A 12,111-nucleotide genomic window follows, 5' to 3' on the forward strand; every position below is an offset into this window, starting at 1 on the left:
AAAACTGCATGCAATATATTTTTTTGAACCGTCCCTTACATATTTCGAAGTTGGCGTCAGTCTTTTCGTTATGTAACATGTGGTGAAATTAAGAAAACCACTGCCTCCAGATAACGTCCAAATTTGCAAGTGAAAGTATTACCAGTAAACTGGAAGGCACAGTTTGATTCATTTTAATAGCCCAGATGGTTCGAACAGTATTGGTTGCATCTGGTCGCTAAAAACAAAACAAACCTCCAATTTGGACTTTCCAAACAATATATTGATAAGATATGAGGACAACAAAGGTTAACGTTGTCACATGATAAAACACTATTTTACTTCTATCTGCACTATTAAGGATTTAAAAATTATCTGTTATCTATGGCAGCAACAATGCAAAAAGCATCGTAAGTAAGAAGATAATTTTCTAGTCGAATTCCTCAAATAAATTCTTAGAGTAGTTAATTACTCGTTGGCAAATCTAGACATTAAGATAAATGAGAAAAAGGGGTGAAAAATGAAAGTAGATAATTGGAATTGTTTTCCAAATGATATAAAATAGCGACTCAACCGTGATTAATAGTCATCAAATTTGTATCAGATCAAATATTACTTGTTGCAAATCGAATTTCACCTCTTAAAGTTTATATACCAAATAATTCGCTTAACCCTGTCCTATAAACGTAGTTTATTCGATGCCGGCAATACTAAACTCGTTTTTATATTGCCAGCGAACTTGGTGCACGTTCATTCGGTGCTAAAAACCTTCTTATAATTATAACTTGACACATGAAGGTTTCTTCCTATAGCAAAAATTTATTTATAGATGATATAGCTGAATGACCGCTCGATGCGTAATCATGGAATATTTATAACATCAACCGCAAACAATGTCAATCATAATCAGATAAAAGCCATATGCAAGATGATTCAAAATTGATGTCCTTATTTTTAAGGCCGTAAGGCTGCAGGCAGGGATAAAGAGGCAGAGAAGAGAAAAATTCATATTTTCCTAGCTTGCTTCATACGTAAATTCTCAATAGAAGCAGAAGCAGTTGGAAAGTATTCAGTAGGAATCAATGGTACAATAAATTTAAGAGTTTCTACTTTCCTTATTCCCTATAGTCTTACGCATTTTTTCAAGAGATACTGTGCATACAATTTACAATATATTCTCTGTTTTTTCAAATTTACACATGTGCCTTTTAAGCATATGCTTCCTGACTGACCCGTTTTTTAGATATATTTAAAAACACGAAATTAACATTAAATTAGAATTTGAATTACCAGATCAGAAAAAGTAAGAAATAATGTTTTAAACGTTATTTTCCTGTTTGCTGACTTCGGCTTTTTACTGCTAAGCGCTCAGAAAATTAAATTAATAATGTGCATATTGCAAAGCTAATAACAGCTGAATAAAATTGTAAATAAAGGGACCAACTATGAAGTCCATAAATACTATTTTTATATGTGTACCATTTTCAAATAACTTGGAGATTGATAACATTTATGATAATAGTCTTTATTGCTGTCGATTGATAACATTAATAATAAGCTTTCCTTGATAGACATTGAGGATTCTAGATAATTAAACTGTTAGTCTGATTAAAAAATAGTAAATTAAGTTCCAGCGCAGCATAATAAAAAATTCAACTGAACTTGAAAAAATTCGAACATAAATGCAATTTAATAAAGTTCTCAAATAAATGTCTAGTTATATGAAAACAGAGTAAATCCAATAAAGGTTTTCATGTCGGCCGATATCCCTAGATACGCATTATGTGGGGTACCACCAAGAATGTGTTGCAATTTTATTTATGGTCCCCATGCATACTTTATACCGGTTTGGCGGTATGCACGCACCATTATTGTATTCGACAAAGAAGTGGAATTTATGCTGGTGAAAAAATATATCTCTTTGTTGAGATCGGGTACAGCTGAGGCTATTAGTGCTTAATACCGCCAAGATATCTAGTTATAACTGTAGCAAGACAGTGAAAAAGGCACTAATCGTGACATATCTTAACTTGCTAATTACTGCCTAGAATTATTTAGATACTAAAGGAAAAAATTGGAACTCTTCCAACAAAGCACCTGCTACTGATACTTTTCACTTGGGAGCCCTTTTTAAAAATTAGCGTTTTCTGGAAATACTGCGGAATTTAATCAGTGTTGTGCTTAAGTTTATGTTAGAGTTTAAGTTAAGTAAGATGTAAAGTTATCACATTACTGCGGCACAGTTTTCAATTTCGTTTTTTAACGCGAAATGTTAACTGACATTGACTAAATCCACTTTATATTCTCTATTAATATCGATTACTTGTCAATTTCATATAGATTGTAATTTATTGAATAAGTGGCTAAAGGTGCTAGAAACTCAGAATTAAACTGCTTATCAAAATAGACGTTACATGGACAAATTTCGACTTATTCGGGAACTGGATAGATTCTTATTTCGGCTTGGGATTCCATTGCTGTTTGAAGCGTTTTTAGTGCAATTCCTTCTCAGTTGGTGTGTGTTTTAGCAAACATGCTCTCAGTTGGACAAAAAAAGTTTTTTGTATTTCAACACAACCGGCAAGACAGACACGTATCTTAAAAAAACTGATTTTTTCGCTCATTTCGTTTATTTACAGAATGGTCATAAAAAATCAACTTTTTGCTATTGCAGCAATTATGTTTTCCTTTGAACCGACCAACAAAATTTAAGGCTGGTGTTGAAGCTTGAACTTGCAGCAGCAGCAGTCGACTTGAGAAAATATGTCCATATACCAGGTTGCATGAATGAATGAAATATTTTAAAGTAAACCTCACTTTAGTTGAAAATCATTTTATATGCAACCCCGTATATTAAATTTTTGTCTTAAAAGGTCTTTGAAGTTTTAGCTTGAACATGAACTTCAGATACTTAAAATCGGACTACGAGCAGAAAATTCATCGCTGCGAAACGAAAAAGTTCACTTTCTCCTGTAAATAGAAAAGTCACGACCGAAAAATTCAAATTATTTCATAATTTTTTCAAACAAAGTCCAAATAAAGTAAAGAAAGGTTTATTTTCAAACAAAGTCCAAATCGCCCCAATCAATCAGAATTTATCCAGTTCCAAATTTAGGGCAATTTTGGCTATGTAACCTTCATTTTGTTGAGCAGTTTAGAAACACCAAAACATCCTAAAGTAAATTGAAATTAAATATTTAACAAAATCATATAAAACTGAATTAACTTGCCGTTTGCTTGAAAAATTTCACTTTGTATTCAAGCTTTTGAGAATGCAAAAATATCGTTATTTACGATCATCAATAATGTGGCAAAAGTAACTCATTGCTTTCCTCACTCCAGAAGGTTTATCCTATTAAAAAATCGTCTGAAGAGGAAAGTTTCAATGTTCTTAAGAATGTGCCTTGTCTGAAGACGAAGAACAAACATTTTTTCTAACAACGATTATGTACCAATACAGTCGATGCTTAGTCTAAAGAAAAAATATTTTTTGACATTATATGGACAATGAACTAATGAACTCCAACTCTATTTCGGTCATTGTATGAAGGAATTCGACATTAACAAACAATGAAACATGTTTCTGATTCAAACACGTACAGATCGAGAGATGTGCTGATCTCAGGCACCTCCAAGATCTGCTGGTTTCCAGCCTATTAACTTTCTTTAATTGGGTTTAGTATGGAGATAACACACCTAAAAATGTACCTTTTCGCCCCTGTATTATAGATGGGCACGAAGCTCGTAACATACATGGGCAAAATACAATAACAAGTTTTGGGAGTGTTGTTTTCAGGCTAAACCCAGTTTAAGAGCTAATAAGCCCAACACCGATCTCGCCGTGCCTGATTTCAGCACATCGCGAGATCTGTACCCACGTAAATTCGACGTTGTTTAAATACTCAAAATATTTCAAATTATTTATTCTCAGTGCACTTTATCATTAATTCAATAAAAAGCACAAACACTCGGAACACTTAACTGGCTTCTACTGTATATATAACCCCTCTTATCAATAAAGTGAAATAAATAACTAATCAAAATTGGACAAAAGCTTTCACATTTTAGCAAAGCAAACCATTTTACAAAGGCGTCAGGTAAGTTTGAAGAAATTCACAGGAAAAATTATTATTTTAACACATTTCCATTATTGATCATGCATGACCATTTTCTGATCGATCGGTTAATAACAACCTAAAATGCTTATCTTTATTAGTTACTGATTATATTATGTTTTTATAGCTATTGACATAAAACAATAAACATATTTAGATCGTTCGAACAAAAGTTAGTAAAGAGGCAATAAATATATATATTGCCGCTCAACTCAACTGAAATATTGGCAGCGCCAATTAGGGTACAGATATAGATCCAGAATTGAAGCGATGAATTTTGGATCGCATACAGACAAAATAAGCTCAATATATCAAAAATTTATTAAATGAAAGAAAGATATAAAATATCAACATCCAGTATATTGTAAAATATGCAAACCAAAAATAGTATCTGCTATATGCAAAGGAAAAATAGGTGAAAGAAAAAAATTAAATATAAACAGTTTTTTCGCTTTTTGTTCTGAAATGGACAAACATTGTATCAGTCCTAAACCTAGCGCAGCAACAACCACCTACACGAGTAAGCAAAATAATAATTTAAAATTCTAAAATTTGGAATTTTATTCTTTTCCCAAATTTTATGGTCCTAATTCCTTGCCTTTAGTCTTAATAATTTTAGAATGTTTTAGTGTATTGCAATTTCAAAGTGTTTTAGTAATGACATGCTGTGCTAATAAATAATACCACTGTTTTGATAAAAAGCCCACATTTTTAAAGTGTTCTAATAATTAATGTATATGTATCGACAAAATATTGTCTGGTTGTTTCAGACAAACTGATGATGGTGAAAAAACACCAAAACGTTTTTAAGAAAAATGAATAAATTGTAATACCTAAGTAAATGACTGTTACCCTGCAATATTGTTTATATTAAAATTAAAATGTTAGTAAAATAAATTTAAGTGCTTTAGGAAAGCTTCAACCGTTCTCACACATAGTACGATTTTCTCTTGAAAAGTCTGAAGGCTTGAAACAAAGAGCAGCAGAACCAAAGATTTTCATTCGTAATTCAACTGATGCTATTAAGTTAAGTTTAAAAAATTTAATTTATGTTATTAAATGGAATAAAAATAGCTGTTAATGTAGGAAATTTTAAATCTAAATGGAGATGAATAATAAAGTCCAAAGAAATGTTTTACACTTTAAAACAATATATGTAAGTGGTTTTTCGTATCTTGTGTTGGCATTTGGTTGGATCATGTTTTTGAATCAACTGTAGTAGAACTGGGTTTAATTTCTTATGGAGTTAAGTAATATAACACATGACACTCAAGGTAGGTTACTTTTCTTAGCCAAAATGTCTTTATTTATAAAAAAATATATCTCAAACAATATTTTAAATGAATTTCGGCTGCAACGTAAAAAAAATTCCAAAGAAGTTTTCCAAGAAAGAATATCCAGGGCTGGGTCAAGTGACGAATCCTTCGCAAACAACGTCACATCAGTGCAAACATGTAAATGACGTAATGGTAATGTTACTGAAAATTTATATTCATAAAGAGTAGTTTCTGGTTTATTCACTAACCACAATGTTGATTAAATTTCCTGCCTTGAGTTGGTGTCTGTTTATCACGTTTTTTTTGGGAAATTAGAGTATTTTATGCTTATTTCCAATGTCACTACATTGTTCGTGTTGAGGCGTGATTCAATACCACGACGTGTATTTTAAGGCTCTGGTAATATGGAGTCTGCTTATGGATTGAAACCAACCAGCTATTTAAATAAAATGTCTTAATGAAATATGCATTTAACAATTACACATTTAATCATTCGTCAATGAACTTCATTTTAATTAACAGCGCAACTAAGAAATTAATTAAACTTTTGTTGCTTAATGTAACTGCTGCTTTATTTGAAAACAGGCTGAAGTAGTATAGAAATATCTTTCGTATCTACGTAAAAATCCTGAACTTCCTAATAAATACACCGTAAAACCAAGTGATAGTTTTACGTAATTTAAATAATTAATTATCAGCCACTAACATTTTTTTAAAGTTCTGATCTTATATTCAATATTCTTTATTGTACAGCAAGCAAATTACAAACCATTTCTCTTGTGATCGTAGACCAGATGCAATCAACATTTATGGAAATTTATCATTGATATTCCGAATAAAATTAATATCGTTAATTAACGAAACAGATGAACATATTTGATTTCATTCAAGAGGACATTTGTTACGTTTTCAGTTCTTTCGATGTTACACAATTTAAATACGCGTGCATAGATATTAATTCAGTTCTGAATCTCCGCAACTAAAGTGGGTGTTAAGAAGCTTTTGTTAAAAATTCCATCAAATGCCCTGAAGAGTTATTTTTAGGAATCTAAGTTATAAATTATCCGATTATTCCTTATAAAATGGCGTGATCGCTTAGGGTTTGCATATTTCCAATTAAATAGTGCCCCGTTCATGCGGGCTTGCAAAGAAACACTCCCAGTTTCTTTAGAAATTCGTTTCGTGTTATCGTCCGTGAAAAATGCGACTGATCAACCCAGAAATGAATTTTATTGCCAGAGTAATTAAAAGGGATTTAGCTCTTTATTCATTGATCTGGCTGGTGTAAATTCAATTATTTTTGTATTAAATATGACCGTAATTATTTGTATTATAAGTTTTCTTTTAAAGTATTAATTCCGCAATTTTGAAAGTTGTTGCTGGAGTTAATTGAAAATTGTTAATTAAAGAAATTTGATCCTCAAGTTTCTCAAGCTTGCATGGCGAGCATCTTTAGACTTGTCGTGCCAATAATCACCCAAAAATAATGGATTTTGTCAAACATGGTCCTTCACTATTTTGTTGACTTAGCAATAAAATCAAACAAATCGCAGCTAATATGTATACTTTATTAAAAACAAAACTATAACAAAAAGGAATATAGCACAAAATATTACAGTCTTAGGTTTTACATAGCTACTTAGCACCTACGAAGGGCTCCAATACAATAACCCTACCAAATAATTAGAGTATAAAAGCAGGAATAAATCTAATTTTAAGGACAATGAGAGGTGATTTAATAGACGAAAACACTGCTACATAATGCAAGAATTCTAATCTTTAAACTATATTATGTTTAATTTATATTGTTTTCCATTGATACATAGCAAAAACGTTTACACATCTTGTATGTAAGCTCACAAAGTCGCGACTTACATATCATGATATATAAGCTGTGCTAAAGTACCGACCAGCAGTAATATTTAAAAGTCATCAAAGGTCCTTGAGATAACAAGCATATTATATATATATATATATTCCCATTTTATTACAAGTTGTTTTATTTTGATCGTATCCCGGATTAATTAAAAAAAATCTAATTGTTCATGATAGCCATAATTGATTAGCTTTAGGACGTCAAAACAACTAAAGATAAGAGGTGATTTACTATTAATAAGTGCAACTGAATGCAATTCAAACAGAACGCAACTAATAGAAATTGAGGAAATATAATACGAATGAAAAATAAATGAAACTACTATAAATAAATGAAATATCTGAATATTAAAATAAGATCTATATTTTCACGGAAAACATACATAAGATCGGAAGCTTCAAAATTGCAATCTATAAAAATAGGTAAATCACTGGTTTCACTAAGTTCGGTAATCAAACTATGTGGCCAAAATCGTTTCCCATTTTAAATCTCTCATCTGCCAATAGAAGGGCGAAAATTGTTAAGGCACAGCTTTAGCTACTCAATTTTACTCGATGTCTTGTTTGGGATTAGCTCTACCACTAAGTTTCTCCAATCCACCTTGAGATCTACAAAATACGTGCAAGATTAGTACAGAAGAACTATGTTATTTCTACTTCTAATAAATAGCACGTTCATATGAGTACATCCACAAGTTCAACCGATAAAAACTGGTTTTGATTACCTAAATCAAATTAAATAAGTATTTGTTCCAAGTTACTAAGTAGTAACTTGGAAGAATTGGCATAATAACTAAAAAAATGATGGTTGCTCGGCCTGTTTTCAGATATTCTAGCCGCATTAAGATCTAAATCAAGTTTGGTTTTAACGATGTTTTTTTTACTTAAATGGACTTCGTACGTTTTAACTGCGTTAGATGTGATGTCAACCATTAGGCAAAGGAAAGCTATTTGATAACTTAAAATGTATTCGCACATTATGTTCCCAACATAAACAAAAAGAGTACAGTGTAATTATTGCTTGAAAAAGTGAGATAAGAAGAAAAACCTAGACGTTTTATTGACCAGAGATCTGATTCATAAATGTAAATGATACGAAAGTTGAAGCAGATAAATTCGCTTCATGAGTAACTGCCTGATTAAATTTGACCCAGCTATGAACTCTTTATATGATTCTAATATGTCCTAATCTAATCTGAATTAATCTGGACAACATTTCATACAATAGGCTAACATTTTCAAGGCTTGGTGCTTTGCGCAGCAGCTTTCACCCTGTAGGGTACCTACCCATTCTAATAATAACTGTTCAAGATAATTTCAAATGTAATAATCAATTTCCACTAAAAAAGAAACCTATTTATTAACACTTGAAAAGCAACAATCGACTAGAAGATTAGAAAATAAAATTCACTTTTCTTTTTACTTGCTGGTGAATAGACTTGTCTACTGACTCGATCTGTTAAGCATTCTAGACTTGGCCAAGGAGAAAAAGTAATCCAAGAGAGTGGTTTTAAATAGATATCTCGTTACACTATCTGGTGACCTTTAAGATTCAATAGATGATTTCAAATAATTTATATTATCCTATGTGGACCATTATAATGTCATTTATAGGTACTTTCTAATGGGTGTTAGAGATGCTATAAAGAAGTAATATTTTTCACGCCCGTGCTTTCAGCTTCAAAGAATGTAGTTTTGAAAGAAACTGACCTTGTCTTCGTAAAAAATATTGATGACTGAACGACCGAAAAAGACACCATTCAGTAGCTAATATTATTTCCAAGGTGAAGAAAAACATTAATTTTGGTCCCAATCTTAATCGATATGGATTGAGATCCAATGGCCTCAATTTTCGATATAGGAAGTGCCTTTTATCGGAGCCCTCAATAAATAGGTTAATTTTTATTAAGCGAAATTGGGGTCGGCTTGGAGTAACTACGCAAATTGGAAAATACTTCAAAGTTTTAGTAAACTGAACTTTCAGCTGAACCTTTAAAGCAGTTTAAATAAAGAGAACTTTACAATTATCATATTCGTCATGGCTTATTTTAGCTGCTTTACGAATGGTTCAATTTTATACATTAAGAACTTACGTTACTAATGTTTTAGCGATTACCATTGTTGTTATTGTAAGATTAGAAAATACTTGAGGAACATAAACAAACCTAAACTTGTTAACGTCGTCAGTCAATATTTGTGACTCTGCAAAATAAAGTGAGTTCATGATGATGCTCCGACACCCGCACACAAAAAAATGGACAAGAAAATAAGAAAACAGGATCGGTTAAATTTATATGCATTTTTACTTCCTTAACTTTTTGCAGTCGTGTACGCTAATTACATTATCAAATGAAATGCGTTGGCTCGTCAAGCGAATTATTTTTAAATGGCGACATTGCACTAACAAGCAACATCAGATATTTAAATACCAGTGAAGGTTCACAATTAAGACACGAAAAAATAACGTTTCTCAATGCTAACACGACAAATTTCTTATGTTGCTTCCAATTTTATTTCTAGACCAGCAATTTCAATGTTTGGAACAGTGCAAAATCAATTTATTACATTTTTGCTACAGTTTTAGAACATGAATACTATCAGTTTTATTTACTTGAATTTATAAAGCAATTTAATAATTTTTAGGATTTTTCGAGCTGTTGTAAACTGTTTTGAGGCTCGTCTATAGCATGTTTTTTTCTCAATTATAGTTTCTTTAATTGCACTCTCCAATTTTTTGCAGAACTTAAATATTGTCTAAAGTTATCAGTAACTGGAAAGATCCAATATTTACGCCAAACTGTATTTTTATTTTTAGAGTTATTATAAACATGATAAGTTTTAAGTGACTAATGAAATAATAAATAAAATAATGATATATCAAATAACAAACCACTTAGAAAGCAGTACAGCTTCTACTGTTCACTCATAAAATCAATGCATTTTTCAAACATTACAATACGATTTTCATTGTCAGTTCTGTTTCCATTGTGTCCACTGTATGAACAACTCCGTCCCTAACCCAAGACGAGTGAGTCAAGAGATGCATTTATATTTGGGTGGCAGCCGTAAAACCTTTGATAAACAACCAAGAAACATGAGTCATTCAACTTATCAGAATTTCATTCATTATACCCGACCCGACCTAACTGTACGCATTTCTAAATCTGAAACATTCCGAATAAAGAATTAATATTTTGAATGACAATGTTTGTCTGTGATTTTCACATTTTTTGACTCTATTTCATTAAATTCATCTAGGGAGTATCCGTTAATATATTTGGAACATTTTTATATACTTACGCAATGCTGGCAATGATGCTGTCCAGTCCATTGTTCTTCCTCACCCTGTTCTTGGGTAAAGTAGCCAGATAATCATTAGCCTGGTCATGGTAAGCGCCATACATATTCCTTAGAGCACCATAAACAGCCTTTTTCACTCTTGGGTCGTTTTTATCCAAGGTCCCATTGGTGTTAGCGTGGCCATTAGTTTGAGGAACAGTGACTGGTTTGATCAATGTAGTGGAGTTGTTGGAAACTACTTTTTGGACCGAAACCGGTTTGAAGGAGAAACTAGATGGTGGCAGAGGTGGAGGCGGAGGTGGTGGCGATAGCAAACCTCCAGGAGGAGGACTAGCGCATTGAGACGGTGATGGAGAGATTGAGAGCGAAGAAAGTGCAGAATCCACACTGTCTGTATAAGATCGTGGTGGTTCTGGAACAAATTTGGGAAATGCTGGCGGTGCCAAGATTGGTTTAGGTGAAATGGCTGGTTTGATTGAAATTTTTGCTTCAGCAGTTGTCTTTGATGGAGCTGGGTCGGCCTGGAAGGGCTTGGGAACAGCGTTGAAATTTTTCGGCCTGTGCAAGGTGCGCTTTCTTTCTTCACCCGAGTTGCCGTTTTCGAAAATTTTCGACACTTCTCCAATACTGGTGGCCCGTTTAACGTATCGCTTACCAACCGTTTCATTTTGACCATCTGAGTTCTCAAATTTCTTGGACAATTGGCCAATAGAATTCTGCCTGAAGCTGCTCTGTTTGGCTTTCAAACCGTTTGCAGCTACTTTGTCACCAACTGAATCAACCTGGTCATTTTTCTCGAATATTTTTGCGGTCTGTCCTACGGATATCTTTTTTTCTGGTTGCTGCTCTTTATCCACAACTTCCACTTTGAACACTTGCGTGGGATAAGCCTGCTGTATTGGAGGGCTTTTGATTTGAATAAACATTTCGGACTTTACCACTTGCTTGGGCTTGGCTGATACAACACTGGTCTTACTTGAATGATCACTCACATCAGAAAAAACACTATTAGAAGAATTATTTGCGGAACTGTTGAGACTGAAATTCACTCCACTGTCGGACGGTACAATGCCATTTGAATCGTCTTTTTTCTCGTTCCGGTAACTGCCCAAAAAAGACACATAGTCTTTATATTGGGGCCTTTTGCTGTGACTATTAGTGCGCGTTAAAGTCGACATTTTCCCCGATAATCTGGATGAAATCGAGAGTGTCAGCGGGCGTCTAACTTTTACTATACACGGATAAAATGCGAATGCGAATTATCGGTAGTTTCAAGTCGAACTTGGACGCGGTTTCAGACCGGAATTTTAGATGATATCACCTTCGCAAGCACTTAATAGTGGAGCAGGTATTTCCCCAATACCATATCTTTTTTTTAAAATGGCTTCGTGTTAACGTTGAGCTTTTACTTTTGGTTACTAATCAAATCACAAATTAGCCAATTTAATATTTAACCGAAGAAAAATCGCGTCATATGGTTTTCTTCTGCCATTTATTGGCATTTCTCGAAATACTTTAATGTATAGCTTAACACAAAAAGTATTCAATCAGATATGCAGGTATTT

At 32.8% G+C, this 12,111-nt stretch overlaps 1 protein-coding gene across 1 annotated transcript; it reads right to left on the reverse strand.

The window, feature by feature from the left end:
- Positions 1–7,592: 7,592 nt before the first annotated feature.
- Positions 7,593–11,835, reverse strand: LOC125503701 (uncharacterized protein DDB_G0284459-like). The gene is made up of 2 exons (XM_048664434.1): positions 10,547–11,835; positions 7,593–7,855 (listed from the first exon to the last, which is right to left on the reverse strand). The coding sequence occupies exons 1-2, from the start codon at positions 11,722–11,724 to the stop codon at positions 7,795–7,797; spliced, it is 1,239 nt and encodes a 412-aa protein (XP_048520391.1). The 5' UTR covers positions 11,725–11,835; the 3' UTR covers positions 7,593–7,794.
- Between the last annotated feature and the right edge of the window lie 276 nt (positions 11,836–12,111).

The sequence above is a fragment of the Dendroctonus ponderosae genome, unplaced genomic scaffold (assembly GCF_020466585.1).
Source record: "Dendroctonus ponderosae isolate FM_Combo_2020 unplaced genomic scaffold, Dpon_F_20191213v2 Dpon_F_20191213_246, whole genome shotgun sequence".
Lineage (NCBI taxonomy): Eukaryota > Metazoa > Arthropoda > Insecta > Coleoptera > Curculionidae > Dendroctonus > Dendroctonus ponderosae.